At 46.6% G+C, this 22,029-nt stretch overlaps 1 protein-coding gene across 1 annotated transcript; it reads right to left on the bottom strand.

The window, feature by feature from the left end:
• Positions 1-367: 367 nt before the first annotated feature.
• LOC135811362 (temptin-like) lies at positions 368-20,339 on the bottom strand. Its single transcript, XM_065324592.1, has 7 exons — positions 20,064-20,339; positions 15,673-15,728; positions 8,608-8,775; positions 7,864-7,902; positions 6,981-7,016; positions 5,042-5,140; positions 368-469 (listed from the first exon to the last, which is right to left on the bottom strand). The coding sequence occupies exons 1-7, from the start codon at positions 20,210-20,212 to the stop codon at positions 393-395; spliced, it is 624 nt and encodes a 207-aa protein (XP_065180664.1). The 5' UTR covers positions 20,213-20,339; the 3' UTR covers positions 368-392.
• Between the last annotated feature and the right edge of the window lie 1,690 nt (positions 20,340-22,029).

The raw sequence follows: 22,029 nt of genomic DNA, 5'->3' as shown, positions 1-22,029 counted from the left end.
CTCTCAAGTGTGTATATATATAAATATCTCAAGAGAGTGTGACGCATGCATGGTGAGAGAGGAGAAGAGATATATGTAGATAGATAGATAAATAGATAGATAGCTAAATAAATAGATAGATAGATAGATAGATAGATAGATAGATAGATGGATGGATAGAAAGAAAGATAGATAGATAGAAAAAATAGCGCAGATTCGGCATAATTGCAGGTTAACACAAACTCGAAGCAACTAGCAGAAAATAGCAATATCCAGGTTGCGGCGGCCTGTAGCTGGGAGACGATAGATGATACATGTGTATATCAAGTCAGACCAGCTGCAAGACGTGTTATTCCGAGCGTGGGGCATGAATCTGCGCCGCTTGTTGTGCCAGCAGCCACTCTGTGTTGTGACTAGTGCAACAGCATGGCTGCCAGGATCAGGGCCAGCAACACCATGCTAGGAATGGTAGCAAGGGCTGACTGACCACCTGCAGCCAAGCAATCACATTAAGAAGACAGTGATTGGACGAGCGACTCTCTACAGCAGATACCACCACTCTTCACACTTCATTCGCTACCCACTATACATTTCTATACACTAAGTCAAAAATAATGATACTCGCTAACAAGCGTTTCGGAAACAGCAGTTTTAATGTAACAACAAGGAGGTCTATAATGTACTTCGAAGTAGTTTCGCTGTAAGCATTTCCTGTTATGTCGACATGTTCCATTCTGAACAAATCCTCTTTCCTTTTCGTTGTGTGCCTTGCGATCATCGTTTCACATTTTTATTAATACATGTCGACATACACTACAGGAAATGCTTACAGCGAAACTAGTCCTCCTTGTTGCAAAATTAATACTCCACATCTCTTTCGGCCTGGGCATTTTTGGCCTAAAATTTGTTGCGGCCGAAATTTTGTTTTCCAAGGTTCAGTGCGACACGTACGCAGCCAGGGAAGCTGAAGTTTTAACACACCGGAAATTTGTTTTGTAGACTTACATTGACCCTTCAGCACTAATCACAACCGATTTGCGGGAAGTTTTTGCAAAATTCAAGCTTTCATTGCACAGCTTAAATTGAACATTAACTTGTAGTTTTGCCTTCGTAGCATTACAATTTATAATACACGACGCACACCCGCATACACATGCACACACACACACGCACACACACACACACACACACACACACACACACACACACTGCCCAGCAGTTTGCTGAGCAGCACAAATTTGTTTCTTTTCTTTTGCACCACCGCGCAATTCGGCTTGCTGGGCAGCACAAATTAAATTTTGTTTCTTTTGCACCAATGCGATAATCCCACACACCGTCAGCGACTCTTCACGCCAACCATCAGTTGAGAGGCAAGTCGTAGCGGGCTATAATTATAAGTAATCAATCCAGGAGGGGATGGTGGTCGGGGTTTGGGATTCAAGAATTTCATTTCTTGGTTCAGCTTCACTAGCAAGAAGTTTCAGCTTCACTTTCTTGATCATGATTATTATTATTATTTCACCGTCCAATGGCAGAAGCCAATGCAAAGGAGGGGGCGTTAGCCAGCCATGGCAAGAGAAGAAGAAAAAAAAAAAAAAGAATGAAGGAAAGAAGATGATAATCGGAAGAAAATAATGCATCAGCGGGGTGAAATGTATCACTATGTTGACCATGGTGGAGAGCGGCGAGATAAGCTAGCAAAAGAGGCGAGCGAGCCTACAACGTGGCATGACATTTAACATGGTCTATGAACTGTCTAATATTGGATATTGTCTTCATTTCCATGGGCAGCTTGAGCCAATACGAGTATGCAGAGAAGATAGGAGATTTGGTAAACATAGTTGACAAAGCTCTGGGAAGTACTATGCCATTGCGAGTGTCCCGTGCGAAAGTAAACCAATTATACTTGGTGAGATGTTCAGGGACAATGTTCAGTTTAATACGATGGACCAGAACGCATGACTGTCTCTGCGACAGGATAGAGATGGGGCTGGTGGAGGCCAAACTATATAGATCAGTAGAGGGGAAAAGAGTGGGTTTACGAAAAATAATTTTCAACACACGTTTATGATGTATTTCTAGTGTCTGTACAGCAGATTTACTAAGCAGGGAATGCCAAGCAGTGGCGCCGTACAGAAAGATAGGAAGGAGGTAGCATTTATAAAAGAGACGAATACATTCGGGAGACAAGTGGGAGCAGTGAGACATCAGGCAACCTACAGATTTGCTAACTTTGTTGCATACAAAATCTACGTGAGAATTCCAGGACAATTGCGAGTCAAATACAACACCCAAATGCCTGTGCGTATCTACAATAGTAATATTAATAGCCGAATCAAGTCCGGGAAGGGTAAATGTAGGAGGGTGGTCTATTTGAGGGAGAAAGACTATTTCTGTTTTCAAGATATTGGGTTTCAGACGCCATGACAACATCCATTCATGAACAACATTGATTCCAGTCTGAAGCTTCGTACACAGGTTTGCAATGTCAGCGTCAAACTGAATGAGGGCTGTGTCATCAGCAAATAGTGACAAACCATCTATACAGTCAGGTAGATCGTTTATATACAACAAAAATAGTAGAGGCCCCAGTATAGATCCCTGGGGGACTCCCGACTTCACAGGCAGTGGGTCTGAGAGTACCCCTTCGACTGACACTGATTGCGTTCTATCTGTTAGGTAGTCCGTAATCCACGCCAGAGACGCTCCGGAAACATTGTACATCACAGATAATTTAGCTAGGAGTCCACGGAACCATATGTATCGGGCAGAGCCAGGTTTCTGTCAGACATAGGATAGTCGGTGTGTTGGATCGACACAATGCATGGAGTTCAGGGATTTTGTTCGACACGGAGCGACAATTAATCGTAACAATAGTGATGTTATGTTGAGTCTTAGGAAAATATGGGAAGGCCTGGGCGCTCAGCGGTGCGGAAGCCATCATTCTGACGACGTGGAGGTTTTACCTGGTTTGTTCGTATTTGAATCTGCAAACCGCCACTTTCTTACGGTGTGCTGGATAGTTGCAGGCCAGAATCCGTCACCCAGTACCTTTTCCGTAGCTGAGGCTGGGAATGTCACTCTGGCGTAAGCTGTTCCGAAGGTGCGAGATTCCAAGATGGTGCAGTTGAGCACATCCACTGCACGCTCTTGACACCAATCCTTGATGGAGTCGGCACTGCAGCCCATGTGGACGTTTCCTACATAGAATATCGCTTTGTCCACCTTTTCGACACCTGTCAGGACTACAGGGTTTGTTTCGACCGTGGGCATAGGCTTGACGTACCGAGATGTGACCCGACGTCGTACAACATCGACCCAAGAGCTCTGTCCATCTGATTTGTTGCGGGAACTGCTGTCCGTAGTGACGTGACCGTTGCCAGCAGGTCTAGGTGCTGTACGAGTAGTGTCGCTGGACTGGGAAGCGGCACGTGGTTGCGAGTGCATACCGGTAGCACGGTCATTTGAACTTGAGCGTGCATGCTGCGATGTGGAGGTGTGCTGTGATTGCGGTGCAGTGGTGATGGATGTGTCAGTTTCATACAGGGAAGGCTCTATGGTAACTTCGTTAGCACTTGTGCGACGGTTGTGGGTGTCATTGGCAGTTTGAGAAAGTGCGCCTGTAGTGAAGTTCCTCAGCTCTAGTACTTCCAATTTTAGGCTGGAAACCTCATCCCGAAGTGAAGAAACAATGGCATTATCATGCTTCGCTTGCTCAAGTTGCTCTCTTAGCTCTATCACCACACATACAAGCTCGTTTAGAGACTTCAGACTACTACTAGTACTGACCTCATTGGCCTTGATCGGGGTTACACCCACCCCAGCTTGTCTTAGGGAAACCACAAGATCAACTCGGCTCTTTGACTCGGCTCCGTCAATAGGATGTTGTTTGGCAAGATGCCGCAGCTCTTCGAAAGTCAGCAAGGCGAGGTCGATGTCCATATTCAATGCCATATTCCTAGTGTGTCCAGATCAAGTTCTCTGCCACAGGGACCTAAAGTAAGCGGAGCTTAAAAACTTGCATCCGCACCTTACCTACCGTAAGACTCTTTTATGATAGTGAGGAACACATGGCCTTCCTGAGGGACCCTTGAAAACACCACCTCCATCCTACTTTGCCGCAAGCTGCTCCAGCACAGGTTCTCAGCTGCACTGAATGGAAGGCGTTGTCTGTTTTCAATAGGCCATTGATGATCAAGGTGTTGTGATGAGGAAGCTCAAAGCACTGGCATTCTTTATTACTATATTACTAGTTTACCTGCCAGTATTTAGAGCTTCCTCATGACAATTCCGGAATGGTGCTCAATGGGTGAAATACAGGCAATGTATTCTATTCGGTGCAGCCGAGAGTTTGTGATGGAGCACCAAGATGGGAAGATAGATGGAGGTTATTTCCACTGTAGAGCATGTGATACAATGAAGCAGAAAGAATGGTTCCAGGCAGGAAACAAAAGGCTAGTGGCAATGGATGTATCCGATTGAAAAAAGACATAATTATACACAATTGAATGAACAATTGATCAGCCCAGGATGGAGATTGCCAAGGATTCAAAATATTTATCAACCAATCACCTTAGCTACGAGGCATTAGGATCTGGTCTTTGATTCAAGCATGTGTTTTTTTAATATTAATGTTCACGTACCCAGCTCGATGTGCAAACACCAGCCAAACAAAGGGACAGAAATCTGGAAAAGTCCATTGAGGACTGCACATGTGCATTACAAATGTACTGGTCCCTGGGACTACAGAATGTTTTTGTTTTTTTCTTCATTTACACGAGTTATCTGATCCCTTCACCAAAGACGTACGCCCCAAAATAGGCTTCTAGCCAATGGGGGATCCTTAAAATGTATTTTCAATAGGTTATAACATAAATATGAAGAAACGAGGAGCAAGGGACTACAAGTTACGCTATAATGTCCACTAACACCACCAGTTAATTCACAATCAGCTTGTAGTTCCTTGGTGCTCATTTCTCCTTGCAAATTAATCCTTGGTTCTCCACCCGAGTCTAAAAGTAAAATAAATATGAACTGTCCAATAAGTGTAAATTATCCATACCTGTTGTCATGACTTCAGTAGCCGAGGTGACATCAACGGACGTGTCATTAATGCTTGTTACGATCGTTGCTGGTTCAGTGGTTGCTATATAGGTGGTTGCTGGATAGGTTGTTGTTGCAATATCATCAGACAAGTGGCAAGGTATGCACAAACAACATAAAGACAAACGTACATGCACACACATGCACACACATGCACACACATGCACACACATGCAAGTACACACACACGGGCAAACGCGCATGCACACACATACATACACACATACATACACACACACACAAATTCACACACAAACACATACACATGTCAACCAACAATGGATCAATCATTGTGGTTTGCTACTCTGAGGTTCATGCACTGAGTCTGTGTGCAATCATCAGGCAAACAATATCGACTGCAGACTGGTCATCGATATTTGTATACAATAATATCCTACAGGGGCATTGGACACAGTACGGTAACGACGGTATTGACCATGCCACGTTTTGCCCCGAGTACCCCATGAACCAATCAAGTACCCCATAAACCAATCAAGTACCGCATGAACCAATCAAGTACCCCATGAACCAATCAAGTACCCCATGAACCAATCAAGAACACCATCATCTGGGCTCTAAATTTGCAATTTTTTGGCTCAGCCACCCCTCCTTGACGAGTAAATTGTATTTCAGCTGGCTGATCACGGTACCACACATAAATACCTTCTGATGACCCGGTACTGTATATGTGTATGATGGTGTTGGCGTGTGATTGGACTTGAAGCATGAAATACTGTAACTTCTGATGCTACCATTGCGTCGAGCAATGGGAATGCAAGGATTGGCGATGGTGCCATCGTGAGAATAAAGAACTCAAGGCATGCACATTCATGTGTGTTTGTGTTTGGGTGCGTGTCGGCTTGTGTGTGTTGTACGGGTGTGTGTCTGCTGGCATGCTCATGTGCACACTTGCATGTGTGTACATGTGTGTGCATGTGTGTGTGTGCTTGTGTGTGTTGTACGGGTGTGTGTCTGCTTGCGTGCTCATGTGCACACTTGTATGTTTGTACATGAGTACGTATGTGTGTACGTGTGTGTGCATGTGTGTGTGCATGTGTGTGTGTGTGTGCGTGTGTGTGTATGTGTGTGTGTGCCAGCTAGTTCGGTTGGTGGGTACACTTATGCCGGATAGTGTTGGGTCTGTTGCCAACGGGCTCGGCTGCTTGAAGGTGTAATGTTGTACCTACCACCTTTGTTGGTTTCAGGGTTCATATACTTTCTATTTGAAGTATACATACCTGTTAATCATGGACTACTTCTGGCTAGATTAACTCTTGTGTAATCATGGTGCTAGTGAAGCTTGTATCAGATCCACTCTGATTTAGCCACCCACACTAGTAGCAAGTATTACCTTCACTGGGGGCAGGGGTACCTGCAGTTGGATCCCAGGACGGATACCCTGATGCCGTCAATCCTTTTTATGCACCTTGTCCTCACCCACTTACTGAGGTGTGGTGAGCCCATAAGTGGGATCATTTTCAAGTCCACCCAGAGTTTTGGGGATTTCAGGGGGTGTCGGCCGTTGGGCGGTTCAATAGCCAATTGAGTCATCTTTCCAAGATTCCTTTTGAGTCTCTCTCCCCTCTCCCGGGGAGACCCACGTGACCAGTTTTGGCAGTGAGCAAGTACAAGTACAAGTATGTGTGTGTATGTGTGTGTGTGTGTATGTGTGTGTGTGTGTGTGTGTGTGTGTGTGTGTATGTGTGTGCGGGTGTGTGTTAGCATGCATGTACTTCCTCCCCCCCCCCCCAAAAAAAACACGCATTAAATACTGCACATAAGGGCTAACTCTCCACTTCACTGCAACCTTCACAACAAAATACCTCCTTCTTTGTAGACTTCCGTTAACATTTTTAAGACAGTGAGTCAAAGATCTAAAGCTGCTGATTGGTCTTTACCTTGTTCCGTTGCTGCTGTTGCTGCGGTAGTGACAGCTGAACAGCATGGAAATACATATACACAGTTGCACACAACATCCCCATACGTCAAGCCACACATGACCATGCAAACACACACACACACACACACACAAACACGCGCACACATACACACACACACACACACACGTGCACTCATACAGACAGACACATAAACACAGATATATCAATGATAATTCTATCGCACAGCTACACACAGGCGAAAGTTTCAGCCCAGCTTTCCTTTCATACACAGTAGAACTCCCGAAATTCAGACGCCCCTATTGTGGGTACGTCTGCCTTGTATCACACGTTTATTTCGAGAAAAGAGAAAAAGGACCAAGGAACTACAAGCTAGGCTATAATGTCCACTAACACCACCAGTTACTGAACAATCAGATCATGCGATAACATTGCAAGACACTGACCGACGGTACTGACGTTCTACAATTAACTGGCTATTGTTCAGTAGCCGGTAGTGTTAGTGGATATGATAGCGTAACTTGTAGTTCCTTGGCCCTTTTTTCTTTTCTATACATTTACCCTTGGCTCTCTATCCCAGCTCATTCTTGCAGACCTGGTGAGACGTAAATTTCGGTGTAACTGTATTTCGGTAAATTCGGTAGAGAATTCAGGCACCTAAATTTAGATTACACCCAAAAGGCACTAGAGTATTCATTGTGTATGAAGGGTAGGCTGGTCACCTAATTCTACATTACACCTGAAACATGGCAGGTCCCTGGCCTGTAATTCACCTAGAATTACATGTTAAGAAGGATACGGAACTGAGGTGGATTTCATCAAAGGACCAATAAATAATTGCCATTGAACTTAATCTCTATCCACTATCAATTCTCATACTTACGCAAGCAGAAAGGATTGGCCGTGGTTGAGCAGGCAAATGCTGAACAGGACAAAAGAAAAGAAAAGAAAACGTCAGCCATTCCCTGTCCTCCAGACAATCTTTCAAAAGCCTGGGCACGATTTGTTCGCAGATATACAGTCCTAAGGGCATAATTATAAAGCTCATCCCTTTGACAAGATACCGAACTACGCTTACATTGTGTGCAGTAGAACTTGCAAGAATAAGAAACGTACACACTTGTGCATTCAACATACATCCCCCCGCACACAAACAAACACACATCCACATATGCGCACACACACACACACACACACACACACACAAACACCACCCACACAAACACACACACACATACACACACACATATACACATACACACACACACGCACACACATAAAAACACACACACACATACACCTTAAACCTTGAACATGCCCATTGCCTACGGCAATGATAGCGAAGGGAATATCTGATGGCTTTGTAGCACAGAGCGTGGCGCTTGAGATCCCAGGACAACGGCAGACCTTTCCGCATGCACAGCGGAAGCCAGAGTAAGGGTTGGGGTGAGAAGAGCATGGACGGGAGGACTGCAGTGAGTAATCTGCCTCCGGGCAGAGCAATCATGGGCAGAAGCAAACTACACATACACATGCACAAACAAAAGCACATATGCGTGCACCTTCCCTCATCCCCCCCCCCCCCCCACACACACACAAAAACACGCACACAGACACACAACTTTACCTGGATTACTGAGGTTCGTAGTACGTTCGGGTGTTTGTCCAGCCACGAACGTGCAGCCAGGATCTCCCAGCTCCATGCCATTTGTCAAGCCATCACCATCACTATCCATGTTGCATACGGCAGCCCACGACTCTTCACCAATAACGAATGCCCTTCCAAACAGATTTCCTGAGCAGAGCATCATAATTAGGGCTTGACAGATTATGCTAGCATAATTTTTCGCATAATTCCTACCAAAATTGAATAATCGCATAATTCGAGGCAAATTGCATACGAATCGCATAAAATTGGAATAATCCGCCTGTTCGCATCAAATTCCATACAGTTGTACATGTGTAACAGGTAGCCGAGTGGTAGGCGCGGTGCAATTAACACGAGTTATCTTTTTTATTATTCTCTTAGGTACACACCTAGGATATATTAGAAGTTAAAGAAGAAGCGGCAAATAAATGACTTTCTCTCCGGTGCACACCTGGAGGTTGAATAGCTCGTTATTATCGAAATCTCATCTAAACAGAAATGCGCAGCAGCTTTAATGCAGCAGACGCCGTACGCTTATATGCGGAGATACACTAAAATTAATATTCATAAGGTCAAGTTAGTTTTGTATTGCTTCCGTATTGGTCGGGCAGGGATACTACACATGTTCTACAAGTACAAGTACAAGTAGATGCACCAGGAAGTCGTAGGCTTACGACTCCCTTGATAACATGTCCAGTCCACTTCAATCAGACAGTGACCAGGGTGACGGTCATAGCTAGGTCGGACGGTGCGTTGACCCCGTTGAACTTTTGATACTACAGTACAACGCCCTCCACAAAAATTCATCTGTTATTTTGCACAGAACCATCATATACATTAGCAGCATATGTCAGCATAATGTGGCATAATATGATAACTTTTAGCATAAAAATAGCATAATTCTGCAGTTTTTTTTAGCAATGCGAAAAGCATAATTTCACGAAAATATTAGCATACTCTGTCAAGTCCAAGGGCGCGTTTGGTTGATACGAACTAGAACAGAATTCACCAGAACAGCGCGTTTGGTTGGGACTGCACCTGCTCTGGGTCGGCCAGAACATGTTCTGCTTGCTCCGGCCTCCAGGCCTGAGCAGACCGAGCAGTTTCACATTTTCACAGTGAACCCTGGCGGGAACATCGATTTTGGTCCCAAATGATCACGTGCATAAGCTTTTGCCGTTTTGGGGTGGACTCGTTGTACCTTCCAAAGTGACCATGGTGACCCATACACATTTTGAAGAATGCACCAAGTTTGGCACATTTCTCCACAAAAAAGTGCTCTGTTTCTGGAGTACCGTTTGGTTGGCATGAGGCTGCTCCATGTGCACCAGCTGTTCGATCCTGTTCTAGATCGTACCAACCAAACGCACCCCTAATCATTATGTAAAACGAAACAAACACTGAATGAATGCAACTGAAGGTGATCTAAAGCCCAGGGCTAGCTGCCACTTGCTCCGATTTTTCGGAAATCGTCCGATTTTTGATGGGCTGTCCGACAAACCCTGTAAGAAGGCCTTAGGCCTGTGGGGATTGCCCTATCAAAAATTTGATAATAATAATAATAATAAACCGACCGATTTTGTTCCCAAAGAGGGACAACCGTTTATTTTATTTTGAGCGCGTTTTAGTCCAGTTGGCGGGTCATTTGTACATGTAGCTGTAAAAACGCTCGCGTGCTTGCATGCACTTGGAGTATGTACCCCCAGTCGGCGTATTGTGCGTTGAATCGCTCGCTCTCATGTGAGTGGTCATACCTGCAGCGTGTTGTCCAGGGTCTTGAGGAGGAGTTTGCTCCGCTTCGAGACGTCATCCTGGAGCAATTTGCCCCAGCCATCCTTGGGCGGGAGGTTCTTCCTCGGGAACACCAGCTCCTCACCCTGCCAGTCAAGTATGGTGGCTTGGCTTTGGCCGATCCTGTCCACACAGCACCCCAGGCTTACCAGAATTCGAGAAACGCTACTGACATCCTGCGCAACTCAATCCAATCTGGTAACCCCGTAAACGTAAATGACCACAGCGCTCACTGTCGCCGCATCACAAGCCAAATCAGCAGGGAACGAGATGTGATTTCCGCTGAAATCAGCCAATCAATTCTCAGTGACCTGCCGCAGCTTGAGGAGCGCACCCTCTCCCGCATCGTACGGGGAAATGCCTCCGGATGGCTTACGGTGTTGCCCCTTAAGCGCGAGGGGTATGATCTGTCGAGTACAGAATTCCGCGATCAACTTGCCATCCGCTATGGTCGGCAGCCGCTTGCCCTACCAGCGCAATGTGATGGTTGCGGGAAGCCTTTCTCTCTCCAGCATGGCCTTGACTGCCCGAAAGGTGGACTTATCAAGCGAGGCCACAATGATCTGCGTGATAGCGATGCAAAGCTAGCTGATATGGCATTCGGTGGTGTTGTCGTGGAGCCGATCATGTTGCCGGAGGGTGATCGGACGGGGCAGCCTGCTCTTCGGGCAGATTGGCTTGCCCGGGGTGTGTGGGAGGATAACAGGGTGGCGTTTTTTGATAATCGCATCATTGATGCCAACGCACCCAGTTACTCCCATTCATCCTGGGAAGCTACTTCCAACCGCGCTGCTAACGCGAAGAAAAAGAAGTATCGTCAGGCCTCCGAGGACCTCCGTGGGTCGTTCACACCACTGGTTTGTTCCACGGATGGGGTGCTACATCGCGAATACGCCAGCTATCAGAAGCGACTTGCTGGTCGCCTCGCCCTCAAGTGGGACAAGCCATTTTCTATCATCATGGCTTGGGTGCGAGTTCGCAGCCAATTTGCTGTGATCCATGCAGTCGACCTCCGGCTACGCGGGTCTAGAAGGCGCCTGACAGGCCTGTCGACGCAGGATGGTGCTGGGGTAGGCATCGGCCATTGAAAACTGAATTCCGTCCGTTTTACGTGGAATTTCTTGGAGTTTCCCAATGTATTGTACTTGAATAAAATTCTATTTTAACTTTCATGGTATCTCAATTTTTTTTCACGTCTACATGACTTTATTTTGCCCGTAAAAGAGGCCGTTACCCCGTAAAAAAAAACTTGGAGTATGTAGGGGAGGCGTCCGTAAGATCTTGACGTCAATACTCACTCGACGACACACACTCCATGTGCAGTCATATGTGGCAGAGAGCCAAGCTGGTTTCCGCCCTGGCAGATCGACCACGGATGGTGTCTTTTACGCCAGGACGATGTGTGAGCGCGCACTACTTGGCGACTGGTCATATTCATCGGCACTATTGGACTTCAGCGGTGCGTTTGACACTGTCATTCGTCAGGTTGCTCTGGAGAGGTTAGCCACTGCTGGCGCACCAACGTCCACCACTGCAGTCCTAGTATCAAACACAACAGCCCGCACGAAGCTTGGTAAACAACTAAGCAAACCATTTCCAACAAACATCGGCGTCGTCCAGGGTGACCCAATGTCACCAATAATGTTTATAACTTACGCCGAAGGTTCCATGCGTAGGATCCGAGAGCAAGCTCTACCCGCGTCAGACCTACCAGCAACTTTCACACAATACGCAGACGACACCACTGCCCATCAGAACGAGCGATCATCTGTGGAAGAAACCGTCCGTGTGTGTGAACCCGTTTTCTCGGATGACAATCTGAAGCTGAACGTGGCAAAAACTCAATATTTCACTGTCACCAAGGAAGATGATTCCTGGAAATCGGTGAAGCTGCTGGGGAGTATGCTAGGCACAGCAGAAGACATAGCAGCCAGAGTGTCTGCTGCAAATCGGGCATTTGCAGGCATTCCATGGAAACGCCACAACCTGAATTCCAGGCTGTGTATGTTTTCCTGCCTGATATTGCCTGTCTTGCTGTATAATTGTGCGCTTTGGACCTTATCGCAAACATTAACCGACGTCGTCAATGTATGGCACCGGAAGAAACTACGTACCATCATTGGTATCACGTACCCACAACGAATCTCGAACACAGCGCTGTATGCCAGAACCGAGCAGACCCCACTATCCCAAGTCTGCAGGCAACGGAGACTGCTGTGGTTCGGCCATGTAGTGAGGGAAGGCGAAGAATCGTCCTCTTTCCAAGCCCTCCTAATGTCGATCAACACAACAGACATACGACGACCCCGAGGACGGCCACGTCTGAGATGGATCGACGTTGTCAAGAAAGACTTACAATGCATTAATCTGTCGCTTCTGGATGCTGTGCAATCTGCTTCTGATAGAGCTGCTTGGCTCGAAATTGTTAACAGATGCGTTGACCTCATGCAATGAGTGAAATGCGAACTGTCATTATTATTATTATGTAGGGGAGTATGTACGGTGTACGGGATGAGCTGTAGCAACGGCGGTTGCTACAGGCGCTAGACAGCATTGCACCTGCAGTACATGTACTGCCGCACTGATCGACGACGACGCAGTGATGATTTTTTTTTGCCAAGCCTCTTATACGGGCAAAATAAACACAATTACGAGTGCAACCTCAACAGCACCGGCAGAAAAACGAGCAAAAAATGGCTGTGAAGACAGTCGAGAGAGCAAAAAATTAATGGCTGTGAAAACATTCGAGAGAGCAAAAAAAGGCTGAGAGCAAAAATGGCTGTGAAACGCAGTGATGATCGATTCAGCCGTTTCGGCGTCGCATGCGCATTGCGCTGCGCGACGCTGCATGCAGAATCACAGGGTTCATGCCCTGTTCCTGAATCCTGGCGTGACATCCGATCCGTCGTGTCAAAACTGTTAGGGACCTTTCGCACCCCGCGAACGGATACGAAACGAATGCTGATTCGTCACCTGGGTTCGAGGATTCGTCAGAGTCCCTGCGGAGAACTCGTTTTCACGAATGGAAGCCTCTTCATTCGTGGCACGCTCCGAATCCGTCAGGTACACATTTATTTGGATAGGTACACATGTTTTGCAAGGTACACATTTTTCCCTGGATTCCATGATCCATGCACGTGTGCGTGTAAAAACCCGTACGCCAAACTACCGGCGTCCGTGGCCGTATTCGTAGCAGGGAGTAGTACAATATTTTACTACTCCCTGATTCGTAGTTGCCATGCACATTTGCATGACGACTTGCGAAACCTGAAATCTGTTTTCAACGAAACGATTACGAGCCGAATCAAACTTTCGTTTCGCATTCGTTTCGTAGCAAATGCGAAAGGTCCCTATGACTGTACTTGGACCAACGACCTCTAGAGCTCTGCACGCGCATGCAGGCGAGAGTAGGACGGCTGATCTTCTTCTCGACTTCTGGTGCGAGTGGTGGTAGTTGAAGTAGTAGTTAGATCAACTAACTTTTCATCGTTCAGAATGTCGTCAGACTATCACTCAGGCTCCGAGGATTTCCAGCTGATAGTGTCGGATTCGAAGCCTTCAACGACTCCGCGAACGCCTTGGTTCGACGACGAAACTTCGTCTTGGGATGAGTGTCGTGCGGAAGAGCCGTTTCTGGTGTATGACGACGATCTTTCCGCTTGATCTGATGATGGTTCCGTACCTCGTCCACCCGCAGCTACGAAGAGAAGGATTGCAGTGTCTGATTCGTCGTCTGACTCGGATGCAAGTGAAATTGAAGCAGTCGAAACACAGTCTGTGGCTACTGTACTCGCTGGCAAAAAGAAACGGCGTTGTGTGAGCTATCAAGCTGTCTGGGAGGAGAACCCTGTGCTGAAAGATTGGCTGACCAAATCAAAACGCGCGGATGGAAAAGCCTTCTGCAAAATATGCCAGAAGGACTTGGAGTTTGGGAATGGAGCAGCATATGACTTTGGAGCGCCATGGAAAATCGGTGGCTAATCAGAAGCGAGCGAAGTCTACGAAGACGCAACCCAGTCTTTCTGCTACAGTGTCGCAGGCCTCTGCTATGTCGCAAGCGGTGACTGATGGTGAGCTGTCAATGGCCTTTACATTACCACTGTTTGTCATACTGTGCAGTTCATATGCAATGTTTTTCAGTGGCAACCACCTCTGTTTTTCCTACATACACAATATGCCAATACATGTATGGTATAGCTGTGGTTCCTACAATTTCGTAGACTTCTTTTTCAATATTGGTGTATGATGTATGTGCCTGGAATAGAATAAAGCAGCAAGTGTTACTGTAGAACGTTGCTACAAGGCTACGGTTGCCGCATAATTGACATGGTTGTAGTGCGTGTGCTGGACAGTTTAAAAAAATGTGTTCTGGAGCCCCAACAGCAAGCCATTTTCCTAAAAAAAATCATCGCGGGCGCTGCCCCCTGCACCCCTGCCGGGGGATACCCCCCCCCCCCTCCCTCAGATTTTTCTCCCTCCAAGTGTGGCAGCCTTGAAAGCCTCTCCCAAGCGACATCCAAGGCTTAACATGCTGACACCCACTGCAAAACATCAAATGCTCCTCGGATTGCAGAACATGCAAAGTGATTATGTCCGTTTGGCTGAAGCGACGGAAAATGGGTAAATCAAACCACGCTCGAGACACCCAAATCCCATTCGCAGGATCGCAGCCAGGACACGTGTACTCAAAGAGATACAGTCTGCAAGACTCTAGGGAAATCATTGTAGTAGTAGTAGAATTCATATTTTTATATAGGGAAGGCCCTACAGACGTTGCCGTCTTGTTACAGGGAACCCTAAGTGCTCTTTAAAAAATAAAACAAAAACGGATAGATGCTCAAGCTGACGACACGAGACAGGCAGAGAATTCCACCTATCAGCGCCAAGAAAAGAAATAGAGAAGATGTCATAGTTTTTGCAGCGGGAAAAGAAAGTGAAGAGAAGGGTCGCCCTCTAGTGCGCCTCTCAGTGCAAGTAGTAGCCGACTGGAGGGTGAACACTGAGGAAAGAACTGCTTCCACGCATTCCACCTGGCAGATCTGCAGCCTTTAGGCCACAGGGAATAGTGTTATGTCACTCTCACCTCTCTATATGCGACATTCATGTTCATGTACATGTATATGTGCCGCATTATGTGCGTCAATCATGTTTTTATGCTGATATTATGGAGACCCCTCGACAGGCCTTTCAGCCTCTGGGGAATTCAGAAATAAATTACAAATTACAAAAATTAATGGTGGAAATGCTACCTACCACTTCGAGATGGAGCGCCATCACATGACGCTCTATGTCCAATTGACTGGCAAACACTGCACGATACGCAAACAGACATAGAACACAGGCAGAGAACCGAACAATAAGGACAATCAAGGCTAGCTTGCTCCGGTGAACACAGGCACACTCATAGCTCGTTTATCCGGGCGGTTCGGGACCAGACACTGACCGTAACTTTGAAATGTCCTCAACTCCGAGTGACATACATTTTTACGGGGAAAGGCCATAGATATGGAACATGATGTCACTATTTCCACGCATGGGACAAAAGAGTAGTAACATTTCCACTGGAACTCGTCCAAAGGGTGCCTGGTAGATGGAATTGGCCGTGACGTTGTGGTCCGGAAAAGCGAGGTCTTAGTGTACCACAGAAAAAAGCAGGTGTGTGAATGCATGGCAAGATGGTTGGAGCACTGTCCTTCCAAACGTGAGGTTGCGCGGGGATAAATTTCCAGTGCTTGCAAGGTACACTATTTCCATTTCAAATCTCTTTGCAAACTTTGTAGTACAGGGGTAGGTTTATGTTCTCGACCTGACCGGACCACACAACGCTTGCAGACACCAGCAAGGCAGCCACCTTCCATGGCAAATTAACCCTTTATGTACTGAAAAAATCGTACACACACTGAATTTGATCTCGACTCACCTCAAATTCTATAATTATCTGGGTCATAACTTTAGTCTCCTTTTGACGATTTTTTCAATCTGGGGCTTCCTGGAAAGCTCGTCGCAAGAGGAACACATTGAGCCCACGCTTGCCACCACGAAGGTCAAAACGCCAGCGCTACAGCCAAGCGTCTTAGCTGCAACGCCAATATTCCGACAGAAGTCGTCTTGCATCAGCCATTTCGCTCTCCTTGCTCGTAACAACTAACGGTTACTTCGAAAAAATTCACAAACTGCCATGAGTCTGTTTACCATTTTGAACGTGTTTCTACGTCACTGCATGCCCAGAATGATGGGGAAATCCCTCATTCAAATTTGTGCGAGCGGCTATTGAGCGACATTTGCCGCGGTTCGACTTTCGAGCTTCCTAACTCTGGAACCACACATCGGAGCGCTTCAGCGATTGTTTCAATGGACAGCTGGGAGTTTTCTCTTTGACCTACATATTTTAGTTTTCGGATATAACCCAGGAACGACTGAGTTACGATTGATTGATATTTTGAAAAGTTTCGATCCCAGGGGATCGAAAGTTGTACAGTCCGTACACAAAGGGTTAATATTTATAGTCAAGGATTTCCCAAAGGCTAAAAGCCTACCCTGTGTGTGAAGATGACATCAGCGAATTAATTTCAAATTACGTGTCCAGCTACCACGCTCAAGGGATTACTAGAAAGCATTCATGAGTTGCATAGAGAATAGGCTTCATGAGTTTTCCGCATCCATAGGAATGCTACCATTCTCAGTGATCAAGGCATAGGGGCAGCTTCTAAAGCCATGGGAGGTGAGTAGACTCACCACCAAAGTGGTTCCTGCTAACAATTACTCACAGCAACCCTGGATTCGGTGGAAACTAGTCAAGTGGCTGGATTGTGAACAAATTCTGGCATTTTGGTATGCCACTGGCTCACGTGAAAGGATTCTCCAACACACATGTAGTTCTTCTTCTAATGCACTAGTGTTAGTGTATACAATGCAGCTCAATGCGTCCCCACCCCCCCCCCCCCCACTACGCATTGCAATACAGGCTTGCATTGGTGAAAAATCTGCTAGCGGCAGATGCAGCAACTGGGGGTGAGTGGATCTCGGGAAACCAATGAGGAGTCCAGGTGGAAAAGGAGGATCGGTCACGCAATACGGTTAATTCCCATTGTGGATAGGATAATTATTCAATTCACATCCCTGCGCAAGAAGTCCTATGGGCAGGTGAGAAGGCATGTCTGCCTGTTCATTTGGTGAAGTAAAATAAACAACAACAACAACAACAACAACAACAACAACAACAACAACAACAACAACAACAACAACAACAACAACAACAACAACAACAACAACAACAACAACAACAACAACAACAACAACAACAACAACAACAACAACAACAACAACAACAACAACAACAACAACAAGTAGGTCGTTATTATTAACAATGACAATAATATTTTACCAAGCATGCCTGTAAAAGACGAAGAACACACAATTATTGATGCAGCCAGCCTACAGATCATGCAAGCGGCATTGGTCGAGAAATGATGAGCATGCTCGGCGGCGAAAATAGGAGGGGGGGGGGGAGTGGATAAGCCTCACAACCACTGGCACAAGTGCTGAGAAACCCCATTAGCCGCATCCATAGTAGTACTAGTATGAGGAACACTGTGCTAGTATGAGGAACACTGTACTGAAGCGAACACTACTAAAACGCACACTTTACAGTCAGACCTCGCTTATCCCGTCCTCTTTTATTCGGGTCCCTCGCCATCAGGAAAAAAATTGTTGGCTACCGATTTACAGCATATGTCATGCATACATACAGTATGTGTGTTCGATTATCTGGTTCCCTCACCTATCCTGATCTTTTTTCGAAACGCGGAGGTACATGCAAGCGACGGAAGTGTTACGCTCGCTTGAATACTCGGAAACCTCTGTAGAGAGTAGCAGATTGCTAGAACTAGCAGGCAGCTGTCTGCATTGCCTTTGAACTGTCTGTGTCAACCACACACCAGACTCGCACTGGCCTTGCCAGACCGCTTGGCTAGAAAGTGGGCGGGAATGTCGGCAGGACACCAGCGAGAACTGTTCCAGGATGTTTAGGATGTCGGCAGAGCGCGTGGGGTATGCTCGCCTCGTGAACGCCTATTTCAACTGTTTGCAAACACACTAGTCAGCTGGAGGCCAATGCGCACCTAGCGAAATAGACTCCCACACGGGCCAAAGCCGATCCAAAACATGCCGCCTCACCCAACTTTCACGGAACCAACCTCCCGTGCACGCCTCGCGAATGCTGCGCGACCAGAGACGGGATGAGAGAAAAGAGTTCTCTGGTGTGTAGTACAAGTACTGATATCAATTTTCGTTTATGTTCTGAGAGTCGACTACTAGTACGCCAAACAATGCCGTGGTGAACACTGCAACTAACGGTGAGGGGCAAAACGATGACACTCTTTCGACACTGAATGTTTATAGTGCACGAGCCACTTCCGCAAACATGGTGAATGCAACCGTACAGGTAGGCTACACCATTATGGTGCGCACCTAACGTTAGTAGTGATGTACAGACATAGTAGTGATGTACAGACATGTACAGAACAGACACCGATTCAGCGCGGCTACTAGTACTACTGCTACTGGTGCTACTGGTAGTAGTAGTAGTAGTAGTTCTCATTCTCAAGCCTTGACCGGTCGACCAAGCCGACAAGTGACAGCAGCGACAGGAGGACAAGGACACCAGTAGTAGTACAATAATTGTATGGCTACTGCCTGTACCACACACTTTCAACGTCGCTAGTAACGCCAGCTGACGAATAAGACACTTTTCTCATGCCCGATCGAGGGTCGTTATTCGCAAAGGTAGACTGACCGCTCTATCTCCAGTAGTACCTTCTTCAGGTGTTCACGATTTCAATAAAAGATTGCTCTATTTAAATAGTAGAAAGGAGAAAGACATTATGGATACGAGTTAAGAGTAACTCTCCATCACTGTAACATGATACTTTATACAGTCAGAAAGTGCAATAACTAGGCACAAAACTGACAGAGTGCTGAGACATTCGACGTCCTGACACCTAGCTTCAACACATCTCCGTAGCGCTAACCGACAGCCTTCCAACTTGGAAGGTTCAAGGTTATGGAAAAGACCAAAGAGGGGAAGGCAAGCGCAACGAAAACGAGCAAAAGCTACAGTCCCAACGGAACCAAGAATGTCGATTGTTACTGGACCGGATGACGAGACCAGTACGATATCTGACAAAGCGGTCTAACTACAATTCGAAGCAGCAAAGCAGCACACCACCCAACTTGGGTGGGTCATAAATATCAAAGATAAGTAAAGAAATGGGAAGCTTTGCGAAACCGAATTGTACAAGCCGAAAGCCAAACTCCTACGGTACTCCTCATGCATGACATTGTGATGGACTAGTATAAAGTATCATGTTACAGTGATGGAGAGTTACTCTTAACTCGTATCCATAATGTCTTTCTCCTTTCTACTACTTATTTATGGCTCAACATCCGAGTTTTTATTTAAATAATGATCTTTAATAGTCCCTATTTCAGGATTACCCAAAGGCTAACGCCTATCTGGGGGATCTCCTATTTGTGTATGTACTAGTAGCTTAAACAAACTCTCCAGAAGAAGCACCCTACATGTACGAGTCGCACATAATAAATAATTGATAATCCAGAATGGTCAGTGAAGCGTTACGACTTACACGCCAGCCACGCCGGACGGGGAAGGTACCAGTGAATTCGACAAGCCTTGGACGGCTCCCACATTAGGTATGTCAGGAAGGAAGCGAGGAAACGCAAGCGTAGCTGGCAGCAAAGCCAACGCTAGAACTATGACCGAAGACCAAATCATGTCTGAGAACTGGTACTTCAGGAAGAGGGGAAAACGAGTTGAAGGGACAAAGGACTTGAATAAAACAAGAACGAAAATTTCAGCAGCTGCTCAGCACGAGAACCTGTTTTCGAATGCCGGGAGAAATGGCAGCTACCTCCAAATATAAGGGACTAGTTGGAACAACGCCATCCAGCCCAGGCGCTATTTGTAGGACAGGCCAAGTCGCACCTTTCGAGCTAGTTTCGTTTCGCATTCACGTCATCGCACATAGTCATCATTAGTCACGTCGTTGAAGGGTATGAAGCGCCTACGCCACCTAACCAGTGACCTGAATTGAAGCAGGCGCTAGGCTAGCCTTGATGTCATGATGAGTGAATCCTGAAGCCGAGTCACGCGAGTGGATAGGAATGAGTGACATGCACATGTGCTGCGCTGCGTTGCACCTTTCGCGGTGTGTGGTTGTGTTTTTCAACGCAATTGTATAGTCGGTGGTAACGCGGACGTGCAATAATCATGTACTGCAGACATGGTATTGTATTGTATTTATTTCTCCAAAGGCTGTTCGCCTGTCGAGGGGGTTTCCTGTTTTCGCTTGAGTGATGAAATACATGTACGTGGGATGGGACAATTGGTGAGAGAGGGAGGAACAAAAAAGAAGAGAAAAGCAGAAGAAACATTATAGCGTCATGGGCGGTTAATGCTAGTTATTTGCTGCGATAATGCTAAAGGCAATGCTCATAATAATTATGAGGATACCCAATGCTGTAGACAGCAAGCTGTTTCGGCCATAAAGGCCTCATCAGTACAGCTACGAGCTAAGGAGGCCGAGCCACCAGCCATGGTGCAAAGGAGGCACCAAAGACATTAAGGTAGCTCGTCGCTCTAGCGCCAGAGTGCTCAAACTACAAAATGTAGCGGGCATTGCGCGATGCAGCAGCACTAGAGCAGCCTACTGAGAGTGCTCAACAAGGCGAAAGCCGAGGAGCGTGATACCCAATGCTGTAGACAGCAAGCTGTTTCGGCCATAAAGGCCTCATCAGTACAGCTACGAGCTAAGGAGGCCGAGCCACCAGCCATGGTGCAAAGGAGGCACCAAAGACATTAAGGTAGCTCGTCGCTCTAGCGCCAGAGTGCTCAAACTACAAAATGTAGCGGGCATTGCGCGATGCAGCAGCACTAGAGCAGCCTACTGAGAGTGCTCAACAAGGCGAAAGCCGAGGAGCGTGATACCCAATGCTGTAGACAGCAAGCTGTTTCGGCCATAAAGGCCTCATCAGTACAGCTACGAGCTAAGGAGGCCGAGCCACCAGCCATGGTGCAAAGGAGGCACCAAAGACATTAAGGTAGCTCGTCGCTCTAGCGCCAGAGTGCTCAAACTACAAAATGTAGCGGGCATTGCGCGATGCAGCAGCACTAGATAATTATGAGGATATAATGCCACTTATAATGCTCACACTACTCCATAATGCCAGTTTGAAAGTTGGAAAAGGCCGTCTTGGATCAAGGCCAAAGCGTAGAAGAAGAACAACTTAAACAGCAGTGAGCATGTTGTCTGAAACAATCAACTGAGAAGGTTGATTTGCAACGTCAAGTCTCTGGACGAAGCCGGACGGGTTCAGATGCACGATTTTCGGAACTGGACCTAGCCAGCTTCATGCATGACACCGTTGTCAACCGACAATTATGCTTGTAATGCCAATTTTGCATGCGAAATGGTGTTACATTGTATAATGCCCCCAGCATTATGCCCCCTGGAAACGAAGGGACTATAAGTACAATGCCAGCCATAATGCTAGCACTACCCGCCTATGCCTAGCCTACACTGACTCTGTTGT

This window comes from Sycon ciliatum, chromosome 3, assembly GCF_964019385.1.
Source record: "Sycon ciliatum chromosome 3, ocSycCili1.1, whole genome shotgun sequence".
Classification (NCBI taxonomy): Eukaryota; Metazoa; Porifera; class Calcarea; order Leucosolenida; family Sycettidae; genus Sycon; species Sycon ciliatum.
This window is presented reverse-complemented; position numbering and strand designations above follow the sequence as displayed.